This window comes from Neoarius graeffei, chromosome 24, assembly GCF_027579695.1.
Source record: "Neoarius graeffei isolate fNeoGra1 chromosome 24, fNeoGra1.pri, whole genome shotgun sequence".
NCBI classification, from domain to species: Eukaryota; Metazoa; Chordata; class Actinopteri; order Siluriformes; family Ariidae; genus Neoarius; species Neoarius graeffei.
This window is the reverse complement of record NC_083592.1, coordinates 36,196,739-36,211,803: the sequence shown is the minus strand read 5'-3', so window position 1 is coordinate 36,211,803 and position 15,065 is coordinate 36,196,739. Positions and strand designations below refer to the sequence as shown.

The following is a 15,065-nucleotide window of genomic DNA, read 5'->3' as shown; positions in this document are numbered from 1 at the left end:
CTGCATCACTGGTAATTATACCCTACCGGTAACTGTTAGTGGAAAACCACAACTGTAATTCTTCCCTAGAAACTTTGATGGCTGGAAGAAAAAGCCATCAGAGTGGCCACATCATGGCAGTGATATGCCAGAGAGAGAGAGAATTGTTAAAGTCTGGAAGCCCACTTCTGACTTCTTTATGAGATTACAGAAACCCATGCTAAAATTCTCATCTCATCTCTAGCCGCTTTATCCTTCTACAGGGTCGCAGGCAAGCTGGAGCCTATCCCAGCTGAATACGGGCGAAAGGCGGGGTACACCCTGGACAAGTCGCCAGGTCATCACAGGGCTGACACATAGATACAGACAACCATTCACACTCACATTCGCACCTACGGTCAATTTAGAGTCACCAGTTAACCTAACCTGCATGTCTTTGGACTGTGGGGGAAACCGGAGCACCCGGAGGAAACCCACGCGGACACGGGGAGAACATGCAAACTCCACACAGAAAGGCCCTCGCCAGCCACGGGGCTCAAACCCAGGACCTTCTTGCTGTGAGGCGGCAGCGCTAACCACTACACCACCGTGCTGCCCCGCTAAAATTCTCACACAGTAAAATGTTTATACTGTTAATTGTAAGACGAATGAAACTCATGATACACTTGCAGATTGTTACATGGTTTATCACAACCATCAACACAGAAGTCAAATAGAGTTTTAATAGCAGATCTAAAGTTATCATTTACTTTTCTTCCACTAGGCAAGATAATGAAAACATGCTATCATATTATGACCCTAACCCTAACAGCTTATTATATTTAAATAATATTGGCTGGCTTTGAGTGGTCGAAGTCGAATTCAGTATCTTGCTAGCTGAATGGAATATATCTGATAGACCAAGAAATAAAGCCAGCCAATCTTATTATTATTATACATACACACTCTCTCTTCATATCAGCATTCTCAAAGGCCGACGCTAGCTTACTCACGACTTGGTGCTGTTAACGCGGCAGTCCTGTTACTTTCCATCCATTGTAGCAGAACCGTTAGAAAAGGCCAATGCTAGTTTACCCACGACTCAGTGCTCTTAGCGCGTCAGTCCAATTACCTTCCAGCCGGTGTAGTGTTAGCGCAGCCAAGCCGAATATTATTATTATTTTCCCTGTGTAATTTACTTAGTTACTTTTAAAATCAACATCGACAGCTACACAAAACGGAGTGAACTGGCAGCCAAAATTCTCTCAAAATGTTCTGCTTTTAACGAAGCAAACCTCGCGGCCATGTCTGTTTACAAATTGTCACAGTCACTCACTAGCGTGGAAGTTTTACATCTCCGACTTGTCTCTTTTCCAGTTTTTCGATGTCCATTGGTATGTTTTTCTCTTGTAAATACGTGTGAAGAATATATAATGAAGTTTTGGTAGCCTTTCGGGTGTTCAGCGCGTCTTCATTTTCAGTTTATTTATTTCGCGCTTGATCCTAGCGCTGGATTAGCCTCGTCTTCTCTCTTTCCCAGCCGACAAAGAAATGATTCTGCGCATGTGCAGCAGAAAAATTGTGTCATTGGATATTCGCATGAGCTCTGACGTGTGACGTCGTGTTGTCTTGACAACGTGCAGTATTATAACCACATTGCACGCTCATTCTCTATTAGGGAGAGTGGCGTAATACATGGAGGATATGCGATATGATGATAATATTGCATGCTATCAATAAACCCACTAGAAGGGAATAGAACATGTGCTTTTATTCCATGGAAAAAGTGGCCTGTATTGTATTGCATTTCCAATATATATATATATATATATCATCATTTCAAAGAACAAAGAAGCTGATAGTGGATGTGGTGAGAATCCAGCCTGGAGAAACACTGACAGATATCCTAGAGACTCCAGCTACTTCTCAACAGGTAAAACTTTAAATCTCTAAATGGTTATCCTAATACTATAATGTGTCGTTATAGATAAGAAAACAAAATAGGAAAAGCTGATCAAATGGTCAGTTGCCTGGCCACGTGAGAATAGTACTGTGTTTACTTCAAATGCTGAATAACACCTTGAATTCAGTTGTACTTCAATATTCACAGTTAAATATAGATTGAACTGACTAATGTCAAATCTGCCACTTATCCAGGGTTTGGGTCATTTTCTGTTTGAAACAACTACAACAGTCCAAATATAGCGCTTATCATGTCTTACACAGATCTCTGTACAGATGTGCTGACCCTCAGATTTTCTAAAACCTTCCTGCTGTACGTTCATGCTAAGTATTGACCATAGACTTTAAGTCTGCATCACTCAGACTCAGTCCTGTGTCCTGTAGGAGTCGGAGCATGTTAAGATGGTGGAGTGGCGGGCGGCACAAGATGCTACTGCTCCAGAAGGGCTGAAGAGCAGCCAGGCTGTACTAGAGGATACACAACTACCCTTAGAACAGAAAAAACGCAAGATCCTCAGGAATCTGCGCACTCTGGAACAGGCTGGCCTGGTCAGCTCTGCTAACAAGTACCAGCAGCTAATCAATGACATCTCCAAGGTACAGTAGAATACGGCGATGGGCTTGTTGATGTTACTGGTTTCTCCAGTGAAATTCTGACCAAACGGCCACTAGCGGTATTTTTAACACGTCTAAATTTTACATCTTGATAATAATAATAAATCATGGATTAAAGTTCTTCCTCCCCATGATCATGTAAACAAATATTTACTCATTGGAATGCAGCTTTTACATACCTCAGGGAAAATGCACAGCTGTGTTTTCAAACACGCTATTTTCAACGTGATGCACAGCACAGATGTAAATTTATGTGCTGGTGACCTCCCACAGGGTCAGCTAAAAATAACAAAACAAATCTTCATGACTCACTAGAAGCAAATATTCACGCAGCATTTTTAAAGGCAGGAGGTTAATCATTTCGTACCCTTAAATAACAGGACATTCGCAACCAGAGGCGCTACAGGCAGCGGAGGAAAGGGGAACTGGTGAAGCTCCAGCAGACTCTAAGTGCTCTGAACTCCAAGGCAGATTTCTACCAGGACCAGATCAACTACTATGACACCTACATCAAAACCTGCCTTGATAACCTCAACAGAAAGTGAGTGGCCAAAATTCTGCGTTCGTTTGACGTTGGAAAGGCTCGGTTTCTTTCAACGCAATGCTCTTGAACGTTGTCTTCACAGGAACTCTCGCAGATCCATCAAAATGAACCGAAAGGATGAGGAGAAAGGAAGTAGGAAGTCGAAGCAGCAGTCTTTGAAGTACACAGGTGCCAGGTTGCACGAGAAAGGCGTCATACTGGAGGTTGAAGGCCTCCAGACTAACCAGTGAGTCTGTATTCAGTTTTAATGTGGAATGCGTTTTAAGATTTATTTATACTCTGAAAGGTTATGCTTAATGCACAGGTAAATTTGACTTAATAAGCTGCTCAGATGGAAGTATTAGGAGGAAAAGTACTGTTATACTGTTCTCAGAATAGTACGAGACAGTGGGGTGCTATGGCAGCAGTTTGGGTAGATTGGGCCTTACTGTTTTGATCTTTCTACTCCAAACAAGGGGGATTGTATCAGTGCAAAGTCAACATGTTTACATGTGTAGCACTGATAAGAAAACTTGACAAGGAGAGTGATAGTTTCACACTATGATAACCTGTCTATTAATGTCACCATTTCACAGTATTAATCAGATATTTAAAAAGACACACGCTGGCTTCAGATATAATGCTTCACTGAACAGACATGGCTGTTCTTGCTCTGTTGCTAATCCTGAATTTAATAGTACTTAAACAATCCAAATCAACACGAAAGTGTCACAACGTGAAGGTTTAGGTGTACTACAAGTGAATATGCCAAAAAAGGATCCAAGGACCAACAACAACAACAAAAAAAACAGCTAAAGAGCTTGCTAATGATGAAAATGTGTTGACTTCAAAGATGGAAGCAGTGCAGGCCGTGTAGAGGCAGGTAAAACCGATAATACCGAAGACATGGAAAATCTCTCTGCTGTGGACATCATAAAGGCTGTACAGTTATTCAGACAAGATTTTCGTACTAAAACAGATGTGGTATTGCTGATTTTTGTTTTATATATATATATATATATATATATATATATATATATATATATATCTCATCTCATTATCTCTAGCCGCTTTATCCTGTCCTACAGGGTCGCAGGCAAGCTGGAGCCTATCCCAGCTGACTATGGGCGAAAGGCGGGGTACACCCTGGACAAGTCGCCAGGTCATCACAGGGCTGACACATAGACACAGACAACCATTCACACTCACATTCACACCTACGGTCAATTTAGAGTCACCAGTTAACCTAACCTGCATGTCTTTGGACTGTGGGGGAAACCGGAGCACCCGGAGGAAACCCACGCGGACACGGGGAGAACATGCAAACTCCGCACAGGAAGGCCCTCGCCGGCCACGGGGCTCGAACCCAGACGTTCTTGCTGTGAGGCGACAGCGCTAACCACTACACCACCGTGCTGCCCATATATATATATATATATATATATAAAAAAAAAAAATCATCCATCCATTCATTTTCTACCCCGGATCCGGGTCGCGGGGGTAGCAGCCTAAGCAGAGCAGCCCAGACTTCCCTCTCCCCGGCCACTTCCGTCAGCTCTTCCGGGGTAATACCGAGGCGTTCCCAGGTCAGCCGAGAGATGTAATCTCTCCAGCGTGTCCTGGGTCTGTCCCGGGGTCTCCTCCCGGTGGGGCATCCTGGGAGGCGTCCAGGGGGCATCCTAACAAGGTGCCCGAACCACCTCAACTGACTCCTTTCGATATGGAGGAGCAGCGGTTCTACTCTGAGTCTCTCCTGAATGACCAAGCTTCTCACCCTGTCTCTAATGGAGAGCCCAGCCACCCTGCGGAGAAAACTCATTTCTACTGCTTGTATCCGCGATCTCATTCTTTCAGTCACTACCCACAGCTCGTGACCATAGGTGAGAGTGGGAACGTAGATGGACCAGTAAATTGAGAGCTTTGCCTTTTGACTCGGCTTTCTCTTTACCACAACAGACCGGTTTAACATCCGCATCACTGCTGATGCTGCCCTGATCCGTCTGTCCAACCCCCCCCCCCCCCCCTTACCCTCACTCGTGAACAAAACCCCAAAAACCAAAGGGAAAAAAGGAAAAAGATCAAATCCAGAGAGTGGCCATGAGGAAAGATGGTGCACTGCGTCAAAACAAGTCTATCTAGTGAAACAGTATGCAGCACTGCTGAGCCACAAATAGACAGATGTTTGGGTTAGTTCTGCTCAGGAATGCAGTGTTCTTCTGTATATTTGATAGCCAGTGTGTGATAACGTTAAAAACATGCTGCACATACACAGTCAAAGGGTTTCAATGCAGTCCACATCCCCTGCACAGAGAAACGGAGATTGCTGTAGTATGAGTTCATAGTCCAGAGGGAGGGGTTTGCAAAAAGGGGTAAGAAACAGGATCGGGTGTAAAAAAAAAAAAAATTTTGATTGTAGTAGACGGAAATGCATTTTATCAGTATCCTGAAAAAAATAAGCAGTTCTACTTCACAAATAGAAGGAAGGGATCTAAAGATGGCAGTCTACGTTATTGTATGTTACATACTGTCAATGTTTCATGAGAGTTTTCATTCTTATTCTCTACGACTTACTCATCTTTTTACATTTTCTTGATAATAATAACAACAAAAGCAAATAAGATCTACTTTCGATTTGAAATGAGCAGTCTTCTGAATTTCATATAAATTTGTGTAAAACAATTGCTGGATATTATTTTTCCTTTTTGCCTTGTCCCTAGGTTGAAAAATGTAATGTTTGACATCTCACCCTGTGAGGAAGTTGGGGATTTTGAGATAAAGGCCAAGTTTATGGGAGTCGAGATGGAAAAAGTCCAACTTCATTTCCAGGTAAATCCCTCTGAAACATGAGGATGTGTGTTCTGTCAGCATATCTTTGTTCTTCCCATTAATTTAATCCATAAAGGAAGCATTGCTCGCAAATAACCTGCCTTGCTGTAATTGTTTAAAAACACAATGTTAACATAATTTGATTTTATGTCCCTAGTATTAAAGCATTACTTTTTACATACTATGTGCAATATATATATATATATATATATATATATATATATATATATTTATTTTCCTTTTTCCCTTGCAGGATCTGCTGCAGCTGCAGTATGAGGGAGTTGCAGTCATGAAAATGTTTGACAAGGCCAAAGTCAATGTTAACCTCTTAATTTTTCTTCTAAACAAAAAGTTTTATGGAAAGTGACTTTAGCATGTGAATATTCCGTGAACAGTCGAATGTGATGCTTAGTAAAAACGGAGTGCCTTCAATTTAAGTTGCTTTTGTAAAATCCAGGAGCAACTAGAGCCGGAAATTCGGAGATTGGGTATTTAATTATGAGATAGCTAAACATATCAAGGCTGTACATGAACAACTAGGACTCATGATAAAGGGCTGTGGTTATCGTTCAGGGCTATGCTTCCCAGAAGCAGAGCAGCATAAAGATCATCACAAAAACGGTTATGCAAAGTATCACGTTGTACACTCTCCCTCCCAGTTCAGGTGACGATACATTTAGGAACCGAGAACTGGAATCAAACGGATACCACATCAAGACCAGTACATCATTCCAATGAATCACTTGGCTGACATCTTTTTATTTTTATGCACCCCTTTGCCCAGTAATTGTACATGAATTATATTTTAAATGATATTAAAATTGACGTACATGTTTTATATTTAGGTAGTTCTGTATGTGAAACACTTTTATATTATTGTAAAAAAAACCAAAAAAACAAGTTTTTCAATGAATTTCTCAATGCACTACTGCCTCCTGTTCCTGGAAGGAAATTACATGGAAAATAGCCAAAACAATTCAGTGGAAAGAGCAAAAAAGGGAAAGCCAACCAAAATGATTAAGCTGTTTTCATCTTCTGAATAATCCTCAAGCTCATAAATGTGATACACTGAAATTATGACTATTACTTAATAAATAAATCACATCAATTGTCTTGCTTGCAAACTTATGGGTCTGCACAATTTTTTTTTAAGCTTGTGTGTACATCTCGTTGTATGTTGCTCTGGATAAGAGCATCTGCTACAGTAAATGCCATGTAATGTAATAATAGCTGTCTACGGAATTATTGGCACAGTTCATTAAAATGATTCGGCATGGTGCGTGTAAATGGCCATATGAAAACATCCAGGAATACGGAAACTTGTGACCCGTTAATGATCTTTTTGTATACACCACAAGTCAAAATGGAGTTCTTACTTTTTTATTTTATTAAAATTTACCCACAATTGGCAATAAAATCTTCTTCTTTTGGCTGCTCCCAATTAGGGGTCGCCACAGCGGATCTTTCGTCTCCGTTGCTCCCTGTCTTCCGCATCCTTCTCTACCACACCTGCCACTTTCATGTCCTCTCTCACCACATCCATGTATCTCCTCTTTGGCCTTCCTCGTTTTCGTGTGCCTGGCAGCTCCATCCTCAACATTCTCCTTCCAACATGCTCTGCATCTCTTCTCAAGATGTGCCCATACCATCTCAGTCTCATCTCTCTTAGCTTAATTCCCAAGCTCTCCACATGTGCTGTCGAGAGCTTGGGAATTAAGCTAAGAGAGATGAGACTGAGATGGTGAATGAACTCTTTTCATTCCGCATATTAGATTTGGCACAGTTTTACGCCGGATGCCCTTCCTGACACAACCCTCTCCAATTTATCCGGGCTTGGGATTGTCACCAAGAGTACGCTTATGCACCCCCAGTGGCTGGATTCCACAATTGGCAATGAAATAAGGAACAAAATTAAACAATTATTCCATTAAATGCCTAAATGTTTGTATTTATGGACTGATTTTAATGGAATTGTAAATGAGTGCTTTATTAAAGCAAATGTACTTGTTTGGTTACACAGTTAGTGTAAAGCTGGAGACTTTAAGTCTGTACTGTATTTGATAGACAGTGTAACGCAACTATAGCACAAATATACTGTATATTCTGTCACAAGTATATGATTAGAGTGATCAAGAGTTGGCTTTTTCCAGTGAAATCTAGATTCTACATCTCAAATAAAGTAAATAATAATAAGCCACAACATTCCTCAGTTCACTTCTACATATTTACTGTATTACTTAGATTTTCAAATTTTAAAGTGAAGTGTAGGCAAAAATATCAGTACAGGATGGATGTTCTGACAGGCAGGCAATGCCTTTATTGTGATGTTATTGCACTTGGGAATGTTGACAGGACCAAACAACTTCTAGAAATACAAGTCTGTTTCCAGTTAGCACTGTCGCCTCACAGCAAGAAGGTTCTGGGTTTGAACCCATTGGCTGACCGGGGCCTTCCTGTGTGGAGTTTGCATGTTCTCCCCGTGTCTGCATGGATTTCCTTTGGGTGCTCCGGTTTCCCCCACAGTCCAAAGACATGCAGGTTAGGTTAACTGGCAACTCTAAATTACCCATACATGTGAATGTGTGTGTGTGTGAATGGTTGTTTCCCAAGCCCAGAAATGGGAGGGTTGCAACAGGAAGGGCATCCAGTGTAAAACTATGCTCCAATGTGGATCAATAGACCCTGACCTGGCAATAGTGCTGGACAAGGGAGATGATGATGATGATGGTGATAATGAAGCCTGTTTCCACCACTTGAAAAAAAAATGAAGCCATATAGTGTGTCATAATAATAAGACTGCATCTCATAATTATGTCTTTGTATATCCATCCATCCATTATCTCTAGCTGCTTTATCCTGTTCTACAGGGTCGCTGGCAAGCTGGAGCCTATCCCAGCTGACTACGGGTGAAAGGCGGGGTACACCCTGGACAAGTCGCCAGGTCATCACAGGGCTGACACATAGACACAGACAACCATTCACACACACATTCACACTCACGGTCAATTTAGAGTCACCAGTTAACCTAACCTGCATGTCTTTGGACTGTGGGGGAAACCGGAGCACCCAGAGGAAACCCACGAGGACACGGGGAGAACATGCAAACTCCGCACAGAAAGGTGTGGCTCGAACCCAGGACCTTCTTGCTGTGAGGCGACAGTACTAACCACTACGCCACCGTGCCGATAAATATGACTGATGTCATAATAAAGACTTACTATTTCATAATAATGAGAACATTTTCTCAGAATTATGACTTAATATCTAATTGTTTTGAGATAGTAAGTCATTAATATGGGAACTTCCATCCATCCATTATCTCTAGTCGCTTTATCCTGTTCTACAGGGTCGCAGGCAAGCTGGAGCCTATCCCAGCTGACTACGGGCGAAAGGCGGGGTACACCCTGGACAAGTCGCCAGGTCATCACAGGGCTGACACATAGACACAGACAACCATTCACACTCACATTCACACCTACGGTCAATTTAGAGTCACCAGTTAACCTAACCTGCATGTCTTTGGACTGTGGGGGAAACCGGAGCACCCGGAGGAAACCCACGTGGACACGGGGAGAACATGCAAACTCCACACAGAAAGGCCCTCGCTGGTGGCTGGGCTCGAACCCAGAACCTTCTTGCTATGAGGCAACAGCACTGTGCCACCCAATATGGGAACTTAAGTCATAATTATGTTACATTATTATTATGATATTGAAAATCATAATTATAATGTCTCAATTATGAGACATAAATTCATAATTATGAGAAAATTCTCATGACATAGTAAGTCTTTATTATTTGAGTCATAACTATGAGAACCCTTCTCATTATTATGGTGGCGGGAATGGGCTTCCGCATTAGGGGCGTTTATACTAGACTAGGTTTCAAAAAAAAAAGAAAAAAAGCGGCAGAAGGAGGGAACTTTGTGCTGCTGCTCCGTTCCTCCAGGAATAACACAAGCACTAAATCTCTGAGGCTCCTGAGCACTGAGCGCTCTAACAGGAGTTACTGTTTATTCTCGAGCTGTTTATCAGGCTGTGGATTTTTATATTTCTGTAAAAGTGTGTAATTTGGAGATTATGGTGCTGTACTTTATTCTAGCAGCTCTTCTTGCTCTGGCCTCTACAGCAGATGTGGTCCCAAAACACGGTGAGTTAATGTGTGAGAAATTCTTCCTACAACTGCAACTAAACCTTTATTATAATGGTTTTTTTTGTTGTTGTTGTTGAGGGGAAAAAAAAAATCTATGAAAAATACATCTATGTGGTTGATATGAATTAACATCATAATGCGTTTGTCTATATGAGTTAAACATGTAATTGTCTACATGAATTCATATTGTCTATATTAATTAATGCAATTTAACCCTGCAAAAAATGTCCTCTAGAAGTTACTTCTATAGGATTTCAGCATGGTTCTATAGGACACTGTGAATTGTGTCCTGTAGAACAAGAAGTTTCTATAGGCTTTTCTCAGCGTTCTATAGAACTTGCCAAGCGTGTTCTTTAGGAAAGAGAATTTCTATTAAAACTCAAGTTCTGTAGGAAATCTATATTTGAACATCATTTATTGGCTTGGTGTTTTTGTGTCTACTCAAGAATATTTCCTTTATATGACGGTGGTGGCACCACTGTTGGGTAAACCATACTAAAGGAACTGGAGAGAACCCAGAAGACCCCAGACCATTATACAGCTTGCTGGCATGCAATGTGATTTGTCTTTTTGAAGTTTAGGTCGTAAGTATGGCTAATGACCATGTCATGAAATTTCAGTGCCTCAGCCAATTGGTTTCAACTTAACTCACCTGAACACCAGAATTATTTGAAGGAGGAAGTAGGAATTATTGCTAAATACAATATGGATTTATTAACAAACAGGAGTTTACATGTAAGAGACGCACAAATCATGAAATGATATGTTACTAAATCAAAATAAGCAAAACAACAAAAACACAACTAAAAATCAGTTACAGGTTTATTTTTCTTTTGGAAAATCTCATCTCATCTCATCTCATTATCTCTAGCCGCTTTATCCTGTTCTACAGGGTCGCAGGCAAGCTGGAGCCTATCCCAGCTGATTACGGGCGAAAGGCGATATGGTCGTTTATTAAATGTACACATTTCGTACGAGTTGAAACTTCACACCACCTCCAGTAACTGCATTTTAGTGGAAATAAACTACTGCATCTATCTTGAGTATAAATCCATTAGCAGGCTGCACAATGACCCATCTTAAAATATTTCATAATTTTCACTCCAAAACATACTGCAAGTATTTACTAGTATGTGTATATCGAGGTGACAAATTTTAGGGACTGATCAACAGTGCAGCTTGCATGGAAGAATGCCAAAAGAACCTGTAGCAATAGTAGCTGTGGAATTGCTGGGTCTATCCTATCGAACTAGTCTAAAGGATCTACTCTATAGGATTTTTTTTTCCGATAGAATGTGCCCATGGCGGCACGGTGGTGTAGTGGTTAGCGCTGTCGCCTCACAGCAAGAAGGTCCTGGGTTCGAGCCCCGGGGCCGGCGAGGGCCTTTCTGTGTGGAGTTTGCATGTTCTCCCCGTGTCCGCGTGGGTTTCCTCCGGGTGCTCCGGTTTCCCCCACAGTCCAAAGACATGCAGGTTAGGTTAACTGGTGACTCTAAATTGAGCGTAGGTGTGAATGTGAGTGTGAATGGTTGTCTGTGTCTATGTGTCAGCCCTGTGATGACCTGGCGACTTGTCCAGGGTGTACCCCGCCTTTCACCCGTAGTCAGCTGGGATAGGCTCCAGCTTGCCTGCGACCCTGTAGAAGGATAAAGCGGCTAGAGATAATGAGATGAGATGAGAATGTGCCCATAGAACTTTTTTTTTCCTATAGAACTTGGGTACTAAAATTCTACAGGATTTCCATTAAGTTTTCTATAGGATTCCTTTAGAACTTGTTCTACAGGAATCCTATAGAAGATTTTTAGCAGGGAGCTGCAAATTAGTGGCTTTAATAGGCTTCATTACTTTATACTTCCTTTATTGATTTCTCAGATGAACAGCAGGTTCGGACATATGCTGCATATCCCAAGATGGTCACAGATGAGCCGTTTGATTATAACGAGGGCAGCGGCTCAGGCTTCAGCCAAGACGGTGAGAGAGAGCGGCAGCGCCCCCATGCGGCCAAAAAGTTCGTCATCTCCAAAGAGGCCTCTCAGTTCCTCACGAGCCCTTTGGTGACCGTTTTCATCCCAACTGTCTACATGCTCATCTTCATCATCAGCGTTCCTCTAAACGGGCTCGCCCTGGTCATGTTTATCCGCCGGATTCGGCCCAAGAAGCCTGCTGCGATCTACATGCTGAACTTGGCCTGCGCAGACCTATTCTTTGTTCTGCTGTTGCCCTTTCGCATCGCCTATCATTACAATGGAAACGACTGGATCTATGGCTCCGCCATGTGCCGCATGGTCACTGCTGCTTTCTACGGCAACATTTACTGCTCAGTGCTGCTGATTACATGCATCGCCGTGGACCGCTTCCTGGCCGTGGTCTACCCGATGGACTCGCTCGTGTGGCGCAGCCCTAGAACTGCTTCGGCTGCGTGTGCCGCCATGTGGCTTCTTTCCATCGGCGGGGTCACACCTCTGCTTGCGTCCGAGCAGACCATGCATGTGGATGTGTCCTCCACACTGAACATCACCACATGTCATGACGTGATGGACATTAATCACCTCCGCGGCTACTACCTTTACTTCTTTCCCATCTTCAGCTCGCTGTTCTTCTTCGTCCCGTTTATCCTCACCACAGTGTGTTACATTGGCATCATTCAAACGCTGTGCGCGCTCGGTGACGAAAACCAAGCACGCAAGTCACGCGCCACCGCCATGGCAGCCACAGTGTTCGCTTTGTTCACCGCGTGCTTTGCACCCACCAACATCATCCTGCTCACACACTATCTGCACTTCACCCACACAGATGGCAACACTTCATACACTGCTTACCTGGTGGCCACGTGCTTGGGAAGCCTGAACTGCTGCCTGGATCCACTCATTTATTATTTCGGCTCGTCGCGTTGTCAGAAGCAGGTGCTGGCCTTCTTCAAGCATCGCTCTTCACTGCATCGCTCCCAGCTCAGTAGCGACAGCAACAGCACCACATCCAGCAAGCTGGAGACTTTCAAAAACAACTTAAGCAGCCAGTACAGTAAGCTGGTTGCGTGAGCAAACCACACATGACTCCACAGAAAAGTACTTTATCAGGATTGGGATTAATTGCACTTGTAGTACATGTGCCTTATACGACCCACAATGACTGCGTTTTGAAATGCATTGCTAATTTTCCACTATCACTATAAAGTGATCACTATCTTTACTGCAGCTTGTAAAAATAAGCTTATCTGCCTCTAGTTACCCTGTCAAACTACTCAAGAAATTCTGCATGAAACTGTTTACATCCCCTACAGAAGTAGTTTATAACGGCAAAGAAAGCATTCACGAGGCTTCACCTTCCTCCAAACCAACCCGCCCTTAAGGGTTGCGTTTTGATGCAAAGGAAATTTTTGAGGAAACAAGGCAAAGGGAGCAGAGGGTGTATATCTTAAAGGCATTGTTTTTTTTTAAAGACAAACTCCACTAACACAATTGTATTATGTAAACAAAATGTATTGTTACAGGAAATGTGCAAGAAAAATGTAATCGATAATTGAAACTGCCACAATATACACAATAATCGGAAAAGAACTTGGCCACTTTAAAAACAAGAAACATAAGCTTTCTATCAACATCCCTTTCCATGGAATCCTCAGGGTCAATTAAAAAAATACATCGCATTTGTAGACAGCTGGCTAACAGTGATGCTTCCTTTAAAAAAAAGCAGCAATCCCCACTGCTGTGTTCCTTTCATATCAGAAGAAATTCCCCACAAAATTTAACAAAATGACTCAAAGATAACATTACACATTATCTTACGCATTAAGATACAGTTACAACAGACAGACAGACAGACAGACAGCACGAGAGATGAAGCAGAAATCCTGCAGAAACATTTGGAGTCTTCTTTTTCCACACTTGAGCTACAGAGACAGACTAAAACAAGCCTAACAAGCCTGCATGTGGTTCGTTCAGATTGGCTGTGCTGGATCAGGAAAATGTTTGAATGTCCATCGATGAGGAGAATCCAAGTGCAATTGTTTCTTCGGTGCTCCATTCAGTCTCACACGCTCATCGTCATGTTGGGAGAGTACTGCAGAGAAACAGAAACCTTTCTCCAATACAGCGTAGAAAAATCGCACAGGCAAGGAAAGTATTAAGTACGTACCTCTAACCAATAGTGCAGCTTTAACGGAAGCCATGCCAGGCTATGCCAATGAGCACGATATTATTTGTACAAGTGTCATTTTACGTCAAATAAATGCGTTAAAAATGTCCTCGTCGCACATGAGAGTTAAATTGTCCGAAAAAAATCAAGCAGCTTACTTGGAACAATCCACTCTGAACAACTTGCATATTCATCTCATTAATCTTAAATTTAAACCTTTGGTCTGTTTTCATTTGTTAAAGTGCCATTCCACCATTGGATGTATTTTTTTGGCATAAAATACAATATATTTTATGACAACATGACTAGACAGAGAAATCTTTTAGCTTCAAAATGATATATCAAACATATTTTTTTGACAACGACAAGTATATTAATTTTGCGACCAAAGTCGCCTACCCTTTTAATTTCCGCGCGGTAGTGAAACGTGATGTCATCAGCAGGTTCCCCTTCTTGTGTACCACGTCACGTGTGACGTGGCACAGATCATCAGCAATGGCGGATAGAACGCGATTGTCAGCTTCGGAAAAGAAGCGAAGGAAAATAGCAAGTGATGCCCAAAGGAGACGGTCGATGGTGAATATCAGCACAGCAATCGACAAGTGGAAATTGCGTTCTATCCGCCACTGCTGATAATCTGTGCCACGTCACACGTGACGTGGTACACAAGAAGGGGAACCTGCCGATGACATCACGTTTCACTACCGTGCGGAAATTAAAAGGGTAAGTGACTTTGGTCGCAAAATTAATATACTTGTTGTCAAAAAATTATGTTTGATATATCATTTTGAAGCTAAAACATTTCTCTGTCTAGTCATGTTGTCATAAAATATATTGTATTTTATGCCAAAAAAATACATCCAATGGTGGAATGGCACTTTAATGCTTTCCTGCA

The 15,065-nt window shown here is 42.1% G+C and overlaps 3 protein-coding genes across 4 annotated transcripts in view; 2 read left to right on the top strand and 1 right to left on the bottom strand.

The window, feature by feature from the left end:
- The window catches only part of iqgap2 (IQ motif containing GTPase activating protein 2), a 103,536-nt gene extending 96,528 nt beyond the window's left edge, over window positions 1–7,008 (top strand). The window contains exons 33-38 of the mRNA XM_060907148.1: window positions 1,804–1,891; window positions 2,305–2,517; window positions 2,916–3,076; window positions 3,162–3,305; window positions 5,776–5,884; window positions 6,138–7,008. Coding sequence (XP_060763131.1) covers window positions 1,804–1,891; window positions 2,305–2,517; window positions 2,916–3,076; window positions 3,162–3,305; window positions 5,776–5,884; window positions 6,138–6,251 — 829 coding nt within the window. The 3' untranslated portion in view covers window positions 6,252–7,008. The remainder of the gene's footprint in view (window positions 1–1,803; window positions 1,892–2,304; window positions 2,518–2,915; window positions 3,077–3,161; window positions 3,306–5,775; window positions 5,885–6,137) is intronic.
- A 2,780-nt stretch (window positions 7,009–9,788) lies between these two features.
- Window positions 9,789–14,439, top strand: f2r (coagulation factor II (thrombin) receptor). The gene is made up of 2 exons (XM_060907111.1): window positions 9,789–10,033; window positions 11,909–14,439. The coding sequence occupies exons 1-2, from the start codon at window positions 9,964–9,966 to the stop codon at window positions 13,072–13,074; spliced, it is 1,236 nt and encodes a 411-aa protein (XP_060763094.1). The 5' UTR covers window positions 9,789–9,963; the 3' UTR covers window positions 13,075–14,439.
- The window catches only part of ssbp2a (single stranded DNA binding protein 2a), a 62,591-nt gene continuing 61,020 nt past the window's right edge, over window positions 13,495–15,065 (bottom strand). For both annotated transcript variants that reach the window (XM_060907112.1, XM_060907113.1), the window contains exon 17: window positions 13,495–14,095. In XM_060907112.1, coding sequence (XP_060763095.1) covers window positions 14,066–14,095 — 30 coding nt within the window. In that variant the 3' untranslated portion in view covers window positions 13,495–14,065. The remainder of the gene's footprint in view (window positions 14,096–15,065) is intronic.